The sequence below is a fragment of the Pogoniulus pusillus genome, chromosome 8 (assembly GCF_015220805.1).
Source record: "Pogoniulus pusillus isolate bPogPus1 chromosome 8, bPogPus1.pri, whole genome shotgun sequence".
Taxonomy (NCBI): domain Eukaryota; kingdom Metazoa; phylum Chordata; class Aves; order Piciformes; family Lybiidae; genus Pogoniulus; species Pogoniulus pusillus.
Window position 1 is genome coordinate 33,380,112 of NC_087271.1, and position 19,384 is coordinate 33,399,495.

At 41.8% G+C, this 19,384-nt stretch overlaps 1 protein-coding gene across 2 annotated transcripts in view; it reads left to right on the forward strand.

Annotated features, from left to right (window-relative positions):
- RPAP2 (RNA polymerase II associated protein 2) overlaps nucleotides 1–19,384 on the forward strand; it is a 40,789-nt gene that overhangs the window by 1,331 nt on the left and 20,074 nt on the right. For both annotated transcript variants that reach the window (XM_064147999.1, XM_064148000.1), the window contains exons 3-10: nucleotides 1,710–1,824; nucleotides 2,809–2,907; nucleotides 5,056–5,121; nucleotides 5,600–5,688; nucleotides 8,621–8,656; nucleotides 9,305–10,223; nucleotides 10,545–10,639; nucleotides 11,440–11,520. In XM_064147999.1, the coding sequence (XP_064004069.1) occupies nucleotides 1,710–1,824; nucleotides 2,809–2,907; nucleotides 5,056–5,121; nucleotides 5,600–5,688; nucleotides 8,621–8,656; nucleotides 9,305–10,223; nucleotides 10,545–10,639; nucleotides 11,440–11,520 (1,500 nt within the window). The remainder of the gene's footprint in view (nucleotides 1–1,709; nucleotides 1,825–2,808; nucleotides 2,908–5,055; nucleotides 5,122–5,599; nucleotides 5,689–8,620; nucleotides 8,657–9,304; nucleotides 10,224–10,544; nucleotides 10,640–11,439; nucleotides 11,521–19,384) is intronic.

Here is a 19,384-nt window from a genome sequence, read left to right on the forward strand (position 1 = left end):
GGTGATCTGCTGGAGAGCAGCCCTGTGGAGAGGGACCTGGGAGTGCTGGTGGCTAACAAGTTACCCATGGCACAGCAATGTGCCCTTGTGGCCAAGAAGGCCAATGGGATCCTGAGGTGTATTAAGAAGAGTGTGTCCAGCAGATCAAGGGAGGTTCTACTCCCCCTCTACCCTGCCCTGGTGAGACCTCATCTTGAATACTGTGTTCAGTTTTGGGCTCCCCAGTTGAAGAGGGACAGGGATCTGCTGGAGAGGGTCCAGCGGAGGGCTATGAGGATGATGAGGGGACTGGAGGGCATGGCTGATGAGGAGAGGCTGAGGGACCTGGGGCTTTTTAGCCTGGAGAAGAGAAGACTGAGAGGGAATTTAATAAGTGTTTATGAACATCTGAAGGCTGGTCAGGAGTGGAGGGACAGGCTCTGCTCACTTGGTCCCTGGGATAGGAGAAGGAGCAATGGGTGTAAGTTGCAGCAGAGGAGGTTCTGCCTCAACACAAGGGGGAACTTCTTTCCTGTAATGGTCCCAGAGCACTGGAACAGGCTTCCCAGAGAGGTTGTTGAGTCTCCCTCTCTGGAGACTTTCAAGGCCTGTCTGGATGTGTTCCTCTGTGATCTGTGCTAGATTGTGTGGTCCTGCTCTGGCAGGGGGGTTGGACTCGATGATGTCCTTGGGTCCCTTCCAACTCCTAACACCTTGTGATCACAGGCGTGTTTGGAGTGATGCTGTGTAACTTCTATTGACAGATATGTGTGTACATTGGATAGAAGGCTGAAAACGTATGAATCACAGAATTTTAGGGGTTGGAAGGGACCTCCAGAGATCATTGAATCCAACCCCCTCACCACATCAAGGTCACCCAGGGCAGGCTGCACAAGAATGCATCCAGATGGGTTTTGAAAGTCTTCAGGAAGGAGACTCTGCAGCCTCTCTGGGCAGCCTGTTCTGGCGCTGTCACCCTCACAGTAAAGAAGTGTTTCCTTGTGTTCAGATGGAACCTCCTGTGTACTAGCTTGCACCTATTGTTCTTGTCCTGTCACTAGGCACCACCAAAAAGAGACCTTCGTCTTGACACCCATCCCTCAGATGTTTATAGACATCAATAAGATCCCCTCTCAAGACTGAACAACCCCAGGTCGCCCACTGTCTTCATGGGAGAGATTGACTGTTCTTTAACAATGTCTATTGGAAGTGCTCTCAAATGGAGACTGGAGGCATCTAGAAGGTTACTCTCTGGATATTTTCTGACAACAAGATAGTGGCAAGACTTGGGAATACTAAGGAAATCTGCTGTAGTGGGATTTGTTTTTATTGCTTCCAATACTTTGTACCCTCACACTCAGTCTTGTCACAGTCCTTCTTTCTTACTGTTCTCCTGGTAATACACCATAAGTTGTTCATTCATGTTTTTTTGTCCTGCAAGTCCTGGGTTTTCCTCTTGCAAGAAGACTTGGGTAACCTTATATGGAAGTATTACAATGCAATATCAGTAAATACTTTTCCTTTTTAGTGTGGAAATAAAGTAAACCAAGGTTGGAAACTCGTTTGTGTTTATTGCAGTATTACTAGTCTTGTTACTTGTTTTGTTTGGCCAATATGATGTAATGCAGAAAAATGTAATCTAGTGTATTTGAGAAAGAAAGATAAAGATGTGATTGAAGAATGGTTTATGGAAATCTGCCCTCTGTCATTCAGTGTCTGCTCTGTTACAGGAGAGCAGCTCTGGAGTCTGCTTTGAGAAAGAAAATTGAATGTGAGAAGAAAGCGTTGTATATTGTTGAACAGCTCCTGGAAGAGAACATTACTGAAGAGTTCCTTCTGAATTCTGTAGGTTTACAAGTTTTTAATACTATTTGTATCTTTGTGTTCAACTGTTTGGGGTTTTTTTAAGTTCTTGGAACATTTTGCTGCAATTTGAAGTAGAGAAACCATTTATTCCTGCTCTTATCAGCTCTGATGCTGATGGCATTTTCAAGGGTTCTGCAGCAAAAACATGCCCTAGTGTTGCAAAGTGTTTGTGTGCGTTTATGCCTCAGTTCTAGTTTAAACTTCCCAGAGGCTCAAATATAGTTAATAGAACCAATAACAATTTATAGGATGTCTTTCTCTCTTCCCCCTTTTTTTTCAAAGAAAAGGAATTAGATGTAGAGAGGGAAAGTTAAAACACACCCAAATAGTCTCACTTTGATTTGGAAGTTAAAAGAGAAAACTTTAACAATAAATAAAAGGTATTTGAGGTAGGAGAGTTACAAAGAAGTATAAGGAAGGGAAAACAAGATACAAAAAAAAAAAAAAAAAAAAATATATATATATATATATATATACAACCAGATTGATGGCAGTGGGTTCTGTCTGCCTCATGGATTGGTGGCCACATGGTAAAACAAAAGAGCAGGAGGAAGACAGGAAGATGATGCTGTCAGGCAGGGCGAGAGAGAACGGAACAGGCAGTTCCTCTGTTTTTATAGGGGCTTGGCAGGAAGTTGGAATGGGCTAACCACCACACCTGGAGGAAGGCTCAAACCCACCCCCAAGCAGGAGTCAGGAGGACCTGGGGTCAGGGTCAAGACCACTACCTCAGGAGGGTTAGCCCTTTGCAGTTTATGAAGCTCTTTTATATGTAAAAAGAAATGCCTGAGTCTTTCTTCTTTCTTCGTTTACCATTTTCACTGTGTCAATTAAAAAGGTTGTTTATTAAACTTACTAGATAACTGTTACAGAGTTTAAAATGCTTGTAGCTTATGAGATGTTTTGAGTAGAGGTATCAGATTTTCCAGTATTTGTGGTTGAACTATTTCCTTGTCACTTTAGGGAAAGTGTATTACTCCAGCTCACTATAAAGATATCGTTGATGAACGGTCTATCATCAAACTGTGTGGTTATCCTCTCTGTCAAAACAAACTGGAAAATGTAAGTTACTTTTTATTAATGTTGTTATCATAAGAATTTCTTCACAGATTTTATTCTCTTGCATTTTCATTTTAATTTTAAACTTATGGTATTAAACTTAGATTAAAGTAGTGGGTCAGGCTTCATAGAATCAGTCAGGATTGGAAGGGAGTACTAGAATTGTCTAGTTGCAACCCCTCTGCCATGGACAAGGACACCTCACACTAGATCAGGCTGTCTAGAGCCTGATCCAGCCTGGCCTTAAACACCTCCAGGGATGGGGCTTCCACCACCTCCCTGGGCAGCCCATTCCAAGGTCTCACCATTCTCATGGTGAAGAACTTCTTCCTAACATCCAGTCTGAATCTCCCCATTTCTACCTTTGTTCTATTCCCCCTAGTCCTAGCACTGCCTGATGTAGTTCCTCCCCAGCTTCCTTGTAGGCCCCCTTCAGATAGTGGAACGCCACAAGAAGGTCACCTGGGAGCCTCCTCTTCTCCAGACTGAACAGCCCCAACATATTCAGTCTGTCCTCATAGGAGAGGTGCTCCAGTCCTCTGAGCATCCTCATGGCCCTCCTCTGGACATGCTTCAGCGTGTCCACATCCCTCTTGTAATAGGGACTCCAGAACTGGACTTGCTACTCCAGGTGCAATCTCACCAGGGCAGAGTAGAGGGGAGGATTACTTCCCTCTATCTACTGGCCACACTTCTCTTGATGTAGCCATATCCATTTGGGTATAGTTCTTCTGAAGTAGAAGGTAGCATTTGATCTGTTGACAACTATTACTGTATGACAGAATCATCTGACATCTATTTTGGCAGTAATAAAGGTAAATGAGGTCTTCCTTTATGGATGCAGAAACTTTATAATCTTCCTCCTTCTTCAGTGTAACTGCATATCTCTATGTGAAGGATTGAAGTGAAAAATTAATCAATGCAGGTATATTACCATGTGAATGTTTGTATATCTGCTCTAAAAATGTAAGTTCCCTGTGTCAAAGTCATAGTCACACTGTGGTGTGGCATGCCAGAGTTTCAGAACTCAGAAGTCAGTTAGATAGCCTGTTATGTAAAACCAGATGTGGTACACCTCGTTACCTGGAAAAAATACACTCAAGTACCAAACATTTACTGTTTGGGACTTCCTATGTGCCCATAGAAGTTCACTGGTTTTGTCTGGGTAGCAATGGGAGTCTCTGACAGTACAGTCTCTCATACATATAAATAGACATGGATCAAAGAAGGACCTGTGGACCAAAGAAGGGGATGATCAGAGAGCTGGAGCAACTCTGCTATGAGGACAGACTGAAAGATTTGGGGATGTTCAGTCTGGAGAAGAGGAGGCTCCCAGGTGACCTTCTTGTGGCCTTCCACTATCTGAAGGGGACCTACGCAAAAGCTGGGCAGGGACTTTTTAGGCTCTCAGGGAGTGACAGGACTAGAAGGAATGGAGCAAAGCTGGAGATGGGTATGTTCAGACTGGATGTGAGGAGGAAGTTGTTCACCATGAGAGTGGTGAGAGCCTGGAATGGTTTGCCCAGAGAGGTGGTTGAGACTCCATCCTTGGAGGTGTTTAAGGCCAGGCTGGATGAGGCTGTGGGCAGCCTGATCTAGGGTAGGGTGTCCCTGCCTGTGGCAGGGGGTTTGGAACTAGATGATCCTTGTGGTCCCTTCCAACCCTGACTGATTCTATAATTCTATGATTCTGTCTTTAATTCCCTAATCTTTACACATCAGTAAAGTTCCTGCCTTGGCAGCTCCATTGTTTTATATTCACCACTGTTTTTGTGGGTATGAACTTGTCTTCTATCCCTAGTGAGATGTTAATATTTATGTCTTCTACTGCTAGTGAGATGTTAATGTTTAAAGATAAATTGCCATTCTTGCATTGAAGCAGGTACAGTATCAAAAGAATTGAGAGAAAGTGAGGCAGCTCCATTGTTTTATGCTCACCACTGTTTCTTGTGGGTATGAACTTGTCTTGTACTGGTAGTGAGAGATAAATGTTTAAAGATAAATTGCTATTCTTGTATCAAAGCAGGTACAGTATGAAAAGAATTGAGAGAAAATGAGACAGTGGTATCCAGTGCAGATAGAACATACTAAGAATGAGGTTTTTTGTGAAGTTGTGATGGAAATCATGCTGATGAAAACATATTGTTTTAGGTGCCAAAACAGAAGTACAGGATTTCAACAAAAACAAACAGAGTTTATGATATCACTGAAAGAAAGGTATGGTAACAAATCTGTTTCTAAAATACATCTAATATTATCTCAACATCAGAAATGCATTTCACAGCAGCATTCATAGAGTGACTTGATTCAGGTACACTATGGTTAGTTCTTAGGAAAATTATTTTCATGAGCTGTTAGCATATGACTGGTTTTGTTTGTTTCAGTTTCTAGGTGCTCTCTTTGGAAAGACAAGTTTTTAAATTATCATTATACAGAATCCAACATCAGTTTACTTCTCAGTGTGTAATAAAAAGTGCAAAGAAGCAGAAAAGGGTGTTGGGGAGAATCAGATAGAAATAACTTTGGGATTTAATAGATAGGGTTTCTCAGATTAATTAAAAACCTGCTCAGAGGCTTACAAAGAAATGTGAATTGATATTTAATTTTACAGGCAGTAAAACAATGGTTTTTGTACTTCTCTGTGAGTATTTAAGTTGTCTTTAGTCCTATTTTTATTGTTTTCTCTTTCTTCCAGTGCTTTTGCAGCAACTTTTGCTATAGAGCATCGAAATATTTTGCAGCTCAGATTTCCACAAGTCCAGTATGGATGCGAGAAGAAGAAAAGTAAATATAATCTTATACATTCGTTTTTCATTTTGTGAATATTATTTTCTCTCTCCAAGCTGTTGTGCTAGTAAATTAGCTGCAGTACATCACAGTCAGTCAGCTGAAGCAGAGTTAGCTGATGTGAACAGGCCCAGCCAGCACGGGTTTAGGAAGGGCAGGTCCTGCCTGACCAACCCGATCTCCTTTTATGGTTACCTGCCTGGTGAATGTGGGGCAGACTGTGGATGTAGTCTACCTGGACTTCAGCAAGGCCTTTGACACTGTCTGCCACAAGCAGCTCCTGGCAAAGCTGGCAGCTCATGGCTTGGACAGATTCACTCTGATATGAGTCAAGAACTAGCTGGAAGGCCAAGCCCAGAAAGTGGTGGTGAATGGTGCCACATCCAGTTGGCAGTTGTCACTAGTGGTGTTTTCCAGGGGTCAGTGCTGGGCCCAGTCCTGTTCAATATCTTTATTGATGATCTGGATGAGGGGATTGAGTCCAGCATCAGTAAGTTTGCAGATGACACCAAGCTGGGAGCAGGTGTGGAGCTGTTGAGGGCTAGGAGAGCCCTGCAGGGGGACCTTGCCAGGCTGGAGGGGTGGGGAGAGGCCAATGGGATGAGATTTAACAAGGCCAAGTGCAGGCTTCTGCACTTTGGCCACAACAATCCCAAGCAGCACTACAGGATGGGGACAGAGTGGTTGGAGAGCAGCCAGGCAGAAAGGGAACTAGGGGTACTGGTAGATAGTAGCTGAACATGAGCCAGCAGTGTGCCCAGGTGGCCAAGAGAGCCAATGGCATCCTGGCCTGGCTCAGGAATAGTATGGCCACAGGACAAGGGAATATTCTTTCCCTGTACTCACCACTGGTCAGGCCACACCTTGAGTCCTGTGTCCAAGTGGGGGTTGCCCTCTTCTCCCAGACAACCACCAATAGAACGAGGGGACACAGTCTCAAATTGTGCTGGGGGAGACATAGGCTGGGTGTTAGGAGGAAGTTCTTGCCAGAGAAAGTGATTGGCATTGGAATGGGCTGCCCAAGGAGGTGGTGGAGTTGCCATCCCCTGGAGGTGTTGAAGAAAAGCCTGTGTGAGGCACTTAGAGCTAGGGCTGGGTGCTAGGTTGGGCTGGACAATCTTGGAGGTCTCTTCCAACCTGGTTGATTCTACAGTTCTATGTGAGCTTAGTATGCTGTTCATTTTAAAAGTGTTGTTGCTATATTAATTACAGTAGTTGGCATGACTCGATTCTAGTCATGACTACTTAGTAGACATGACCATGCTACTGTAGAAGGCAGACTAGTCCTAAATAATAGTCAGCTCCTGATAACTTTAAATGTACTTAGTAGGATTGAATTTTTACAAACCATACTATGCAGAAGATAAATTTGTCTTAGCCTGTTACAGGAGTTTTTCTAATTTTAGCACAGCACTTCACAGTGTACTTAAGTTTAGAGAGAATTCTTGCACCTGAAAGCAGACTCTAACATGAAGACATTCTCCTGTCTGTGTTTCCAACCACCCATTTCTTGTTGTTACTGCAATACATCTTTTGGAACAGTGTGATGTAGTCTATCGTAGGTTTGCAGATAAGAGTTGAGCCAATGGGTGTCACTGTTTAACAAGAAGTACATGGGACCTGTTCAGATGAATTTATTCAGTTTTCCTTCTCCCAGACACTACTTTTTGTAGTCTTCTGATTTTCAACAAAAGAAACCAGCTAAAATTTATACACTTGAGCTCATTCTCACATTTCAGGTCAGTCATATGAAATACCTCATGAATGAGAGAAGAGGTTTAGAACAGCCTAATCTGATCCCAGGGATTCTAGTAGGTAAAACTAGTCTCTTCATTAAATGTTTAAGAGTTTACCAGTATTTTGGTGCTATTTTTTGGCTGTTTTAAAATAAATTAGTCCTAAAATCTCCCTTTCTTCTTTACATTGAAAGTGTCTATTTCTCATAAGCCTGACAGAGCGTGTGTGGCTGGGGGGGAGGTGGTATGTATCCAAAACCAAACAAGCAGACAAAACCCCATGGATAGGTATGGTGGTTTGCACCACATACACACACTGGTGCAGGTTTACACATTAGGATAATTGACATTCTTTTGGCAGAAGAGGAGTTATGTGGAGTTAATAGTTTAAATAGTGCTGTGTTCTTCTCTACTTTCCAGATTCAATTCATTCATATGTGTGGTGCAGCTTTCACCTTATTAAATCTGTGGGGTTTTATATATATAGTTTGAGAGGTGCATTAACTTTAGTGCATGCTTAGAAGGTTTTCTTTCATTCATTGGACACGTGGGCAAGGGTTTCAATGTTCAGTGTTGATAAAACTGATAAAATGAATAGCTGGTAGTTGAAGCAGATTAATTGCAAACTGAGCTTTGTAAAGAAGCTCATCAGAAGGAAACTTATCTGTTTAGTAATGTTTCTTAAAATCTTTACAGCCTAATTTTTGACTAAGTCAAGAGAACCTGAATTTTAAAATGACTGTTATTTTATTAATCTGGAGTGACCTCATTGCTGTCTACAACTACCTGAAGGGAGGTTGTAGCCAGCTGGGGGTTGGTTTCTTCTCCCAGACAACCAGCAATAGAACAAGGGGACACAGTCTCAAGTTGTGCTGGGGGAAGTATAGGCTGGATGTTAGGAGGAAGTTCTTCACATTGATTGGAATGGGCTGCCCAGGGAGGTGGTGGAGTCACCATCCCTGGAGGTGTTCAATAAACGACTGGCTGAGGCACTTAGTGCCAAGGTCAAGTTGATCGGACAGGGCTGGGTGCTAGGTTAGACTGGATGATCTTGGAGGTCTTTTCCAACCTGGTTGATTCTATGATTCTATAAGATCCTCTTCCCACTTCAACTGTATGTTTTATGTATTGATGTGTATTTCAAGAGCATTGATTTAGCAGGAAAATCTTAATTCTGTGTTGTTTTTTTGCAGACCACCAGACATAGAGCTGCTGAAGGAGGGACAGAGGTATGCTGAACACCATTTTTTTTTGTTGTTGTTATGTGCATTTACAGTTAGAAATGTTAGTATCCTAGCAGATTAAAAGGAAATCTTTGATTTCCTGTGTTGTGGAAAAGACCTTATTAGAACCTACACAAAGGATTGTTTGTCTTGTTTGACTTCTTCCTTTGTGATTCTAAACCAGCATGTTTGATTTGTATGATTTAGTGTACAGCTGCTCTTGGCTTGTGTGTCCTAATTGATCCTGTTGAAATCTGAAACAAAGACACTGTTTGTACTTTTCATATTTCACACCATCTATTCTTTATAAAGAAAATGCTACCAATTATATGTGATGAAAGCTTTTGTACCTCTTAATCTGAAATGTCTGTGTCAGCTAAAGTGAAATAGTAGTACTCTGTCATCTCTCTGTACCTTGCTGTGTTTTGTGGTTTTGTTTGTTTTCTTCTGCAACACATAGCCATTAGGTGGCAAACTTGTATGTTAAAACCAGCTCTGCTTTCTCCCTGATCTTAGGGTACTTGATTCCTATATGTCAAGATGCCTATCTTTAATTTAATGTCTATACTTGTTGTCTTGGTTAGAGAATGTTGCCATTCTTTTAGATGAATAGCCATGTCTTATTTCATTGATGCCTTGTGTTTTCTGTGACAGTGGACAGTCTGGAGATGAGGTGAAACTACGTGATGAAGTAATTAAAGTATCTGACATTGAAAACCCTAATCCATGTGAATCTGGCTCTCATGATACAGCCAGCGACAGCAATAGTGATACTGAACAAGAATTTGTTTCTTCTGTCCTACCAGAAAGTCAGTCAAATTCAGCTAATTTTGTACAGCAGTTGCACAGAAACACCATCCTCAAAAAGAAGCATGCTCAGAAAGTCAGCTCCAGCCCTACGACTGAAGATTCACGTGTGGAGAAAGCCACTGAACAGCTATCTAATTGTAATTTAGATGCTCGGGAAGAAAGGCATCCTTGCCCTGTTCTTAATGAAATAACTACACTACCTTCAAAAACAACTCCAGAGAAATCAAGTGCTTCAGACAACTGTGAACATACCTGGGGTTCACAGGTAGTTTTTCTAGGTGTAAGCAAAAGAGTGGTAGAACATCTTAAAAGAACACTGACTAACTCAAAAGAACATAAAACCCCTGAAGTGAGGCATCCAGTTGATTCCAAAGGCAGTTTATTAGAAGTGCTTAAGCAAACACTTATGGAATGGAGGACTGAGGAAACTTTAAAATTTCTCTATGGCCCAAACTACACTTTCTGTTCATTGGAGCACCTATCATCTGCCAACCAGGAGAGTGAAGAACTTGATGAGGATGACTTAGACACAGCTGATGATTCTACCACTGTTGTTACAGAGCGGTCTGAAAACAGTTTGAACTATTCTTTACCTTTCACAGGCCCAGGTGAAGTAGTTAAGTCTGTGCCTAGTTATGAAAAGTTGAAAGAAGAGACAAAGTTCCTAGAACTCAGAGTAAAGGAGTTCTATAAAGGAAAGTGCATCTTGGCTGAAGAGGCAATGACCCATGCACAAGCAGAGGAAAACCCTAGCAAGAACAAAGTAAGTGTCCAGTGCAATGGTGTCAGGGCTATATAGAACCTGCTTTCAAACAACTGTTACAAGTGCTTTGTTCCTCTCATCATAAGTGTAAGTAACTAACAGGGAAGGAGAAAAGTAGCTTAGCTGTACAGTCTGTGTTGAGTGACATTAGCAAGCTTCTGTCCATTAAAAAATGACTGGACAGAAAATAATTACATTGGGGTTTTTTTTCCATTGGAGATAGGAGCTTTGTTATGTTTAAGCATTTATTGCTAAGCTGTGACTATTTTGATGCATTGACTTTAATTAAATACCTTTAAAAACTTTTTTTGTCTGATACAGGATGATCAGCAGGGAGATCTCACCTTTCCACTTGTTGATTCAAATGCACAAATGCAGATTAGGAAGCGAATTGTCCTTGAAAAACTGAGGAAAGTGTAAGTATCCTTTGCTTTGGTAGAGGTCAAGCTGAAGTTGGTGCTCATTCTTCATTGTTTTGGGAAGAATCTAAACTACTTTTTGGCATCCTGGCCACACAGGAACAGTGTGGCCAGTAGGACAAGGGAGGTTATTCTTCCCCTGTACTCAGCACTGGTCAGGCCACACCTTGAGTGCTGTGTCCAGTTTTGGGCCCCTCAATTCAAGAGAGGTGTTGAGGTGCTGGGAGGTGTCCAGAGAAAAAGCTGGTGAAGGGCCTGGAACACAAACTCTATGAGGAAAGGCTGAGGGAGCTGGGGTTGTTTAGCTTGGAGAAGAGGAGACTCAGAGGTGACCTCATTGCTGTCTACAGCTACCTGAAGGGAGGTTGTAGCCAGGTGGAGGTTGGTCTCTTCTGCCAGGCAATCAGCAACAGAAGAAGGGGACACAGTCTCAAGCTGTGCTGGGGGAGGTCTAGGCTGGATGTTAGGAGGAAGTTCTGGACCGAGAGAGTGATTGGCATTGGAATGGGCTGCCCAGGGAGGTGCTGGAGTCACTGTTCCCGGAGATGTTCAAGAAAAGACTGAGGCATTTAGTGCCATGGTCTAGTTGATTGGTTAGGGCTGGGTGATAAGGTGGACTGGATGATCTTGGGGGTCTCTTCCAACCTGGTTGATTCTATTCTATGTTTTTAAAAGTCTGACCTCCTGCAGTCTCTTTTTCTATTTATTAACTTCTCTGAGCTTTGGCAGAAGACCTATTTCAGAAAAAAAAAGAGAAAGAAGGAGATGTGTATTGACTGGTGTCTTTTGCCTTCTAGATTACCTGCAGTTCTGGGCCCTCTTCAGATTACTCTAGGTGATGTTTACACAGAGCTAAAAAGTCTTGTCAAAACTTTCCGGTGAGTAATGGTTTTGTTTGGAGAATCTTCTTGATCAATCAGCTGAACGTCTCGAATGACTTGTGATTTGGGTGCAGAGATCCCCATTACAGATTTGCCCTTTTCTAGCTGTGTGTTCATGTAGGTAATGTCACGTTCCCTGTGGACTAACAAGTGAGCCCTTTCCCTGCTCCTGACAGTGGCTTGGTCACCAGGAGTATTTGTAGATGTTTAAAAACTAGGCCAGTGGTCTCTGGAGGTTGGTGGTGAGTTTGTTAAAGGTTCTGCTACCTCGTCACCTCCTGTTATGTGTGAGTTTCTGAGAGCTCTTGTTTTCTTTTGCTCTATCTGCCTGCAGCCAGGCTAAATGCTTTTAATGCAGTTCATAATTGTTGACACTAACTTCTAGACCAGGAAGGAGGTCCACTTTGACCTATCTTGTTCCTAATTGCAAGGGGAAGGTAGGCCTAGTAGACACTTTATCACCTCTGAAACTTCTTCAGTCACAAGCACTAAAGAGAGTATTTGACAATACTGGGATAAAGGAGGGAAAACAATGGTGGTAACTTCTCAGAACAATTCAAGGTTTTGTTTGGTAAACAACTCTCATAACTTAGACCTAGATTATGCCCTGCATCTTGAGATATAGTCAGGCCAAGGATCAACAAGAGTTGCTAGCTCTGTGTCCATTGTCACTCTTGAGATTTCCCCACTACATGCCCAACCTGCATGAGGTTTACATGCAAATTTGAACTCATTCACGTGGCACTTACCACAAGCAATCTACGTTTGGGTGAACAGAAACCCAGCTCTGCCTGATTTCTTGTGATTCATCTGACATCTGGAAGGGCACCGCTAAAACACAGATCTTTATAGATGGGATTTTGTACTGTGCAAGATACTTGTATCCTTTCTGGTGACTCTAGTAATTATTTTAAATGAAAGAGATCATGCTCAGTGTTTGAACTTGATTCTACAATTTCAGTCTTTGAAATTGTGATTAACCTTTGGGCCCTTTCTCTTTCATGCATTTCTGAGTTGCCATCCCTGGAGGTGTTCAAAAGAAGACTGGGTGAGGCACTTAGTGCCATGGTCTAGTTGATTTGACAGGGCTGGATAATGGGTTGGACTGGATGATCTTGGAGGTCTCTTCCAACCTGGTTGATTCTGTGATTCTATGATTTGATATGGAAGGGTCTGTTCATACACTAAAGCTAGTTCATGGATATGAGGATGTGGGTATAGGTTTGACTCTCCAGTTCTGTACACAGGTGTAACTTTACTTAATATGAATGGTCTAGCTGAATTTACAGCGAGCTGGGATTAATTTGAAATGGTATTTATGTTTGCAGGGTATACAAATCTAAATGTTACTTGCTTTGTTAATGTGGTTAGACTGCTTAATGACTATGGAGGGAGCACTGACAAATATTAGTGCTCTTTCCTGCTTTTTTGTACTGGAAATCTTTCATGCTGAAGAACTTGCAAAAGAGGGTAGGGCATAAAGCACATGGCTGTAGTCAGGCTTAGCTGAAGAAGGGTAAAAGAGCATGTGGTGAAGTAAGCAACAACAATTTTCAGCTCCGTTGGTTTTTAAAGGAACACTTGCAGTTCAGTCTCCTTTGGGCAGCATTTTATTCAATCACCACTGCTAGGAAACACACTAGAGAGATCTCAAGAGACATTTTAGAATGGTTAGAGCTCTTCCCAAACAAAGTCCCTCAGTGCCTGTAAGCTTTTGTTACGAAAACTGAGATGTCAGATAATTCTCCAGAGTGTGTAAGGGCACTTTGTTAAAAGATCAAGAGAAAATTAGCTGTTTATATATAAATTGAGGCTAAGTGATTACATATATAAATCTGGTTGAGGATTTTTAAGCACAGTACTTCATATTGAAAATAAAATTTCATCTCTATCCTACCATTGCAAATATTTTATGGATCTTATAATTGACATTGAACTCTGATAATGAATATGATACAGATGTTCCCTAAAGATGTGTTCAAGACTCTTTATTACAGCTTTGTCTTGCCTCCTTTCTAATACAGTATTTTAGGTTTTAAATATGTACCATGAGTGTGTGATTCCTAATGCATGCACTCACTAATAGGTCTGTACCTAATACTCTGGCAAGGTGGAATTTTAGGTTCTGGGTTTCAAATTGATGTCTTGTTGTAGACAAGATTGGGGTAGGTTGGGCAGGATGATCTTGGAGGTGTCTTCCAACCTGGTTGATTCTATGATTCTAAGATTCTGTGTGGAAATGTGAAAGTATCACAATGTTAATGACCTCTTCTCAAGTAAATAGGCTCAAAGTTACAGTAGTAGCTCATTTTTGCTACTTGTCATTAAACTAAATTACACTACACTACGTTAGTATGTTGTTGTTTTTCAAGGGACAGAGGAGCTGTCTTGCATGGCTAAATTGATCTAGTTGAAGCATAAATTATAACAAATCTATGCTTTAGTATTTGCCTGTGCTGACCTTGGTTGAACTTGACTCATCTTAGTGCAAGTTGAGGAAAAATTGTAGATAGCTGAGGTCCCTTAAAGTCGCACCTTTGTGTCCTAATCCCATAAAGTCAGCTTGTTGCCTTACAGAATAGGCAAACACCCAAAGTAACAGGCCAGATTCTTGGAACTGAAGTTACATATGTGCCTACCTGTGAGTCTGGATGCATGAACAAAAAAACTGCTTCGTTTGCAAAGATGCTGATGACTTCACTTTGCAACAAAGATAAATTGTAAAACAAAAGAAAGAAAATCTTCTCCATCTGCACGCATTTTTCTTCCAGTATGAGAACATGGACACATTGGATATAACTGAAGGACAGCAAGCATGGACCTATTCAAGGAATAGGGATTTTTTTCACCTAATGTATATTTTGTATTAATCACAGAATACCTCATTAATGACTCATTGTTCCTAGCTATTAGTCAAATTTATAGCAGTGTGTTAGAAACTGAGCCCACAGATTCATAGATGACAAGTATATTCTTACTGTAAGGATGAACAAATTTCTAGGAAAGAAAAATAGACTCCAGAGTGTTTCTTTTGTAACTGTTTGCAAGTTAAATACACTTTTAAAATATTGCTTTGTATTAACCAGTTGCATTTTCTTGCATCTCATTCATAATGCCTGGTGCTAGGGGCTTGTTAAGGCCTGACCATTTACCACAGTAATGCTGCTGTTTGTTTGCCATTCTCTGTTGGACAGTGTTCCTAGAAATCCTAGGAAATATAATCCTGCTAAGGAAAAAGGGTGGTGAGTTGCTGCATTGCTGAGTTTCTTTCCTGTAAGTTCAAGTTTGTTTGTGGTCCCTGTGCAAGTTCTTGAACAGGACACTTAGAGATGCACTTAAATCTGCTGCAATAGCAGGGACCGTTTACAAGCTGGTCCATCAGTTGCTAAAGGAGTTCTGCTAGCAGGATTTGCAGCTGATGATAACTAAACTGGGAGACAAGTGAAGGAAAAGAAATAGAACCAATTGCATTAGATCTTTTTCTGTCATTTTTGGGTTTACTTTTTTTAAACTTGCTGGTTACTTTAACCTCCCCTGTGTTCCTGCAGCCGAGTTCACTTTCTTTGCAGGCTGGGCACTGATCAGTTATTGGGGGTGGGACTTTTATGCATCTTACTCTTTAGTCCTTTATCCTGTCAGCTTCTGCCACTTGGATCTATCTACTCAGTCTGAGCTCTTCCATGGACTATTAAAACTTGTATGGCTCCTTCTGCCTACTGGATGAAAGGAATCAAATTCAGTTGCAATGCATCTTGCTAGAGCGAACCACAACACTCAAAACCTAACAACTAAGCAGCCCATACTGCTATTTGGCATCATCCAGCTTTCTTGGCTTACCTGTCCTGTGCTAGAGAGGCCAATAAATTGTTCTGAAAAATTGCATATTTATTTATTTATTCCTTTTGGTAGGTGAAGGAGAATTTGGCCAAAAAGTTAAAAGAAAATATTTCACTGCAAAGCTCAAATCAGATACACAGCATTTTGTACAGCTTAACATTTCTACAGCAGAACTCTACTGACCCATCTTGCATGGATGGTTGGGAAATAACAGTTTTGGCTACAGGCAAGACAAAAAAAAAATGAATGAACCATTTTAACAGAGGACTTGCACTTTCCTGTTTTCTGAAAGCTTTGCTCTTCAGAGGCTTTGGTGTCAACACAGCTTGTTTTTGAAAGTGACTGCCTTTCCAGTGCTCCTTATTATTTCAGGCTTCACACCTGTAGGTTTCTGGCTCTAGTCTAATCTGCTTGAAATGGTTTGATTTTACTTCTTTTATTCAGCTGCACAAGTGTTTTAGGACAGGTGTTGCACTGGAAGGTTGCTCACTGGGGAAGCCTGACTGTTCATCCACTCCAGTGACAGTAGTACATCAGCAGATCCATATTGCTGCGTACTGCTGGTTATCTTTGTCTTTTAGCTCCCTCCTTCATAAATAGCATATTGATGGCAATGACTAGTGTTCAGACTTTGCCAATCAATACTAACATTGAATAAGAGTTAAGTGACACAAATAACTGCATCCCTCTATTTGTGTAGAAGAATGACACCTTCCTGTGCTCTAATCAATAATAGCTCCTTGTAGAGCACTGAAATAAAGCTGCTTTCTCTATTTGACATGGTTTCCCCAGGTGGCTTGGAGCTGTCTCTTTCATTGTGTCTCATCATAGCAGATTAACTGGAATGTTACATATGAATTGCCTGTCAAGATGATTCTGTCAGGCATTTCTGGGTAGTGTTTACCACTGTCATAAGTACTGAGTCAAGATGGTCAGCCTTTGTTTTGTCTCTTGTTCCATAGCCATAAAATAACAGTTCACCAGGTACAAGCTTTGTTGCCAGCTACTTCAAACAGTAGTTTGTAGACACAAATCTTTTGATAACAAAATTAATCTGCATTTGCTGGAATTATTTGTTCTAATTTGAGATGACAATTCCTGTAGGTGTAGCACAAAACATTTTCCTTTCATCATTGAAGCGTTGAGTAATCATTTTGCCAGAATCTTCTTTTGGTTGGAAGTCTTGGTGATTTGAGGATTAAAGATAGGATAATATTGTCTTGGTCATTATTGTTCCTTAAATGAAAATTAATTTTACTGTTTCTTAATAGTAATCATTTAGCCAGAATCTTTTCTTTTGGTTGGAAGTCTTGGTGATTTGAGGATTAAAGATAGGATAATATTGTCTTGGTCATTATTGCTCCTTAAATGAAAATTAATTTTACTGTTTCTTAATAGTAATCATTTAGCCAGAATCTTCTTTTTGGTTGGAAGTCTTGGTGATTTGAGGATTAAAGATAGGATAATATTGTTTTGATCATTACTATTCCTTAAATGAAAATGAATTTTACTGTTTCTTAATATCTTTCTGAAATAGGAGAAATGCAGAATGATCCTATGAAACTTCTTATTCATAACCACTTTGGATATCATTTCATGGACTTAACAGAATTTGAGTTTTAACAGTGGCAAGTACAGATACCTTTCTCACCTTTCTAACTTTTTTGGTGACTCTGTACTTGCTCAAATAGAATCATAGAATCAACCAGGTTGGAAGAGACCTCCAAGATCATCCAGTCCAACCTAGCACCCAGCCCTAGCCAGTCAACTAGACCATGGCACTAAGAGCCTCATCCAGTCTTTTCTTGAAGACCCCCAGGGATGGTGCCTCCACCACCTCCCTGGGCAGCCCATTCCAATGGGAAATCACTCTCTCTGTGAAGAACTTCTTCCAAAAAAAACCCAACACCCAAAACCAAAACACAAACAAACAACCCCCCCAAAACACCAAAACAAAACTGCAACAACCCAAACAGAGCACAAAAACTTACTGGGGAAGGAAACTTTGAGGCTTTTGGCACAGGCCAACCTCATGAGGTTCAACAAGATCAAGTGCAAGGTCCTGCATCTGGCTGGAGGCAATGCCAACTACAAATACAGGCTGGGCAGTGAGTGACTGGAGAGCAGCCCTGGGGAAAGGGACTTGGGGGTGCTGGTGGACGAGAAGCTTAACATGAGCCAGCAGTGTGCACTTGCAGCCCAGAAAGCCAGCCAGATCCTAGGCTGCATCAGGAGAATTGTGTCCAGCAGGTCAAGAGAGGTGATTCTCCCTCTCTACTCCATTCTCATGAGACCCCCACCTGGAGTACTGCATCCAGTTCTGGAGCCCCCATTACAAAAAGGATGTGGAGATGCTGGAGCATGTCCAGAGTAGGGCCATGAGGATGGTCAGAGGGCTGCAGCAGCTCTGCTGTGAGGACAGACTGAAGGAGTTGGGGCTGTTCAGCCTGCAGAAGAGGAGGCTCTCAGGTGACCTTCTTGTGGCCTTCCAGTATCCGAAGGGGGACTACAGAAAAAACAAAGAGGGACTTTTTAGGCTCTCAGGGAGTGACAGGACATGGGGGAATGGAGCAAAGCTGGAGGTGGGGAGGTTCAGCCTGGACATGAGGAGGAAGTTGTTGAGCATGAGAGTGGTGAGAGGCTGGAATGAGTTGCCCAGGGAGGTGGTTGAGGCCCCATGGCTGGAGGTGTTTAGGGCCAGGCTGGCTGAGGCTGTGTGCAGCCTGATCTAGGGTAGGGTGTCCCTGGGCATGGCAGGGAGGTTGGAACTAGATGATCCTGTGGTCCTTTATAACCCTGACTGATTCTGTGATTTTGTGATTTTTAATTTGTTGCCTGCCAGGTATTTCAATACTTTTGCTACTGGTTTTGGGTGCCTGCATATACACACAGCTTAGTTTTCAGTTGTGTCCATTCAATTAAATTGCTTGTCTTGAACAACATGGGTCCTGCCTAAACTCAGCCATAGTAATTCATATGTTAGTTGGTTTAAGTCAATGTTTGGCTTAAAGTAGGTCTGGTTTATTACAAAGTTCAGCCAAATGGGTTAACAGGTATAGAATGGAACAGCACTTTAGTTGAACACCCATCTGGTTCTTGATTCACACCTCATTGTCTTGCTTTTGTATCTGCACTGATTCTCATTGCAGGAGTTAGAATTCCAGGTTTCCATTTTGAAAAATTAGGATCTTGGGGGACTGTCTTCAGTATCTGTCTTCAGAATCCAGTCTGTTCCCCAGTGTTAGCTTTCACAGCAAATCTGGATTTGAAACCAACAGGGGGAAGCTAAGTCTAGGCATGCCTGTCTTTCCACAAACCTGTGTGCAGTGCCTGAGAATTTCCTGGTGGATATGAGTGTGACCTGAGCCCTCACAGCAGCCAGGACTACTTACGAGCTAATTCAAAGAATTAATCTTCCCTATCCCACATTTGTATAGAAAAGAAGAGAGACATATTGGCAATTCTTCAATTCTTCTGTTTCAGGATAAGATGGGAGATGTGATGGTTTGGGTGTTACCCACCCCCCACACTTAAGAAAATCACCCAGACTAGGCTCAGCTGAGCTGGAAGTTAAAGAATGAAGCTTTATGTTTACAGCTTAGCACAATATACAAGCAGATCTTTACAATGTAGACAGAAATAGACAAGTTAAAAAGTAATACAGAAACACAACAGCTCTCCCAGAAACCTGAGTCCCCAAGAGGGGCTCCCAACCACCCTTCCACCTTCTTCCCACCCTTTACCTTACCCCAGACTTTGCCTTACATTCAGGGCAAGTTTGGACGGTCGGCCAGAGGGGTTAGGAAGCAGATGGACTAGCAGGTTAGAGAGAGAAGTGCATGCAGCCAGAGCCAGAGAGAGAGCAACTCCTTTATCTATATTAATGTCCTTGTTTTTATCCATCTCAGCAAGCCTATAAGTGAAGTACACATCACCATTGTTTCCTTTTCACAGCCTATAATCTAATTCTTCTCACAAAATATTCCAGCTGGGCTCAAACTAGCACAAGAGAGAAGCCTAAAGT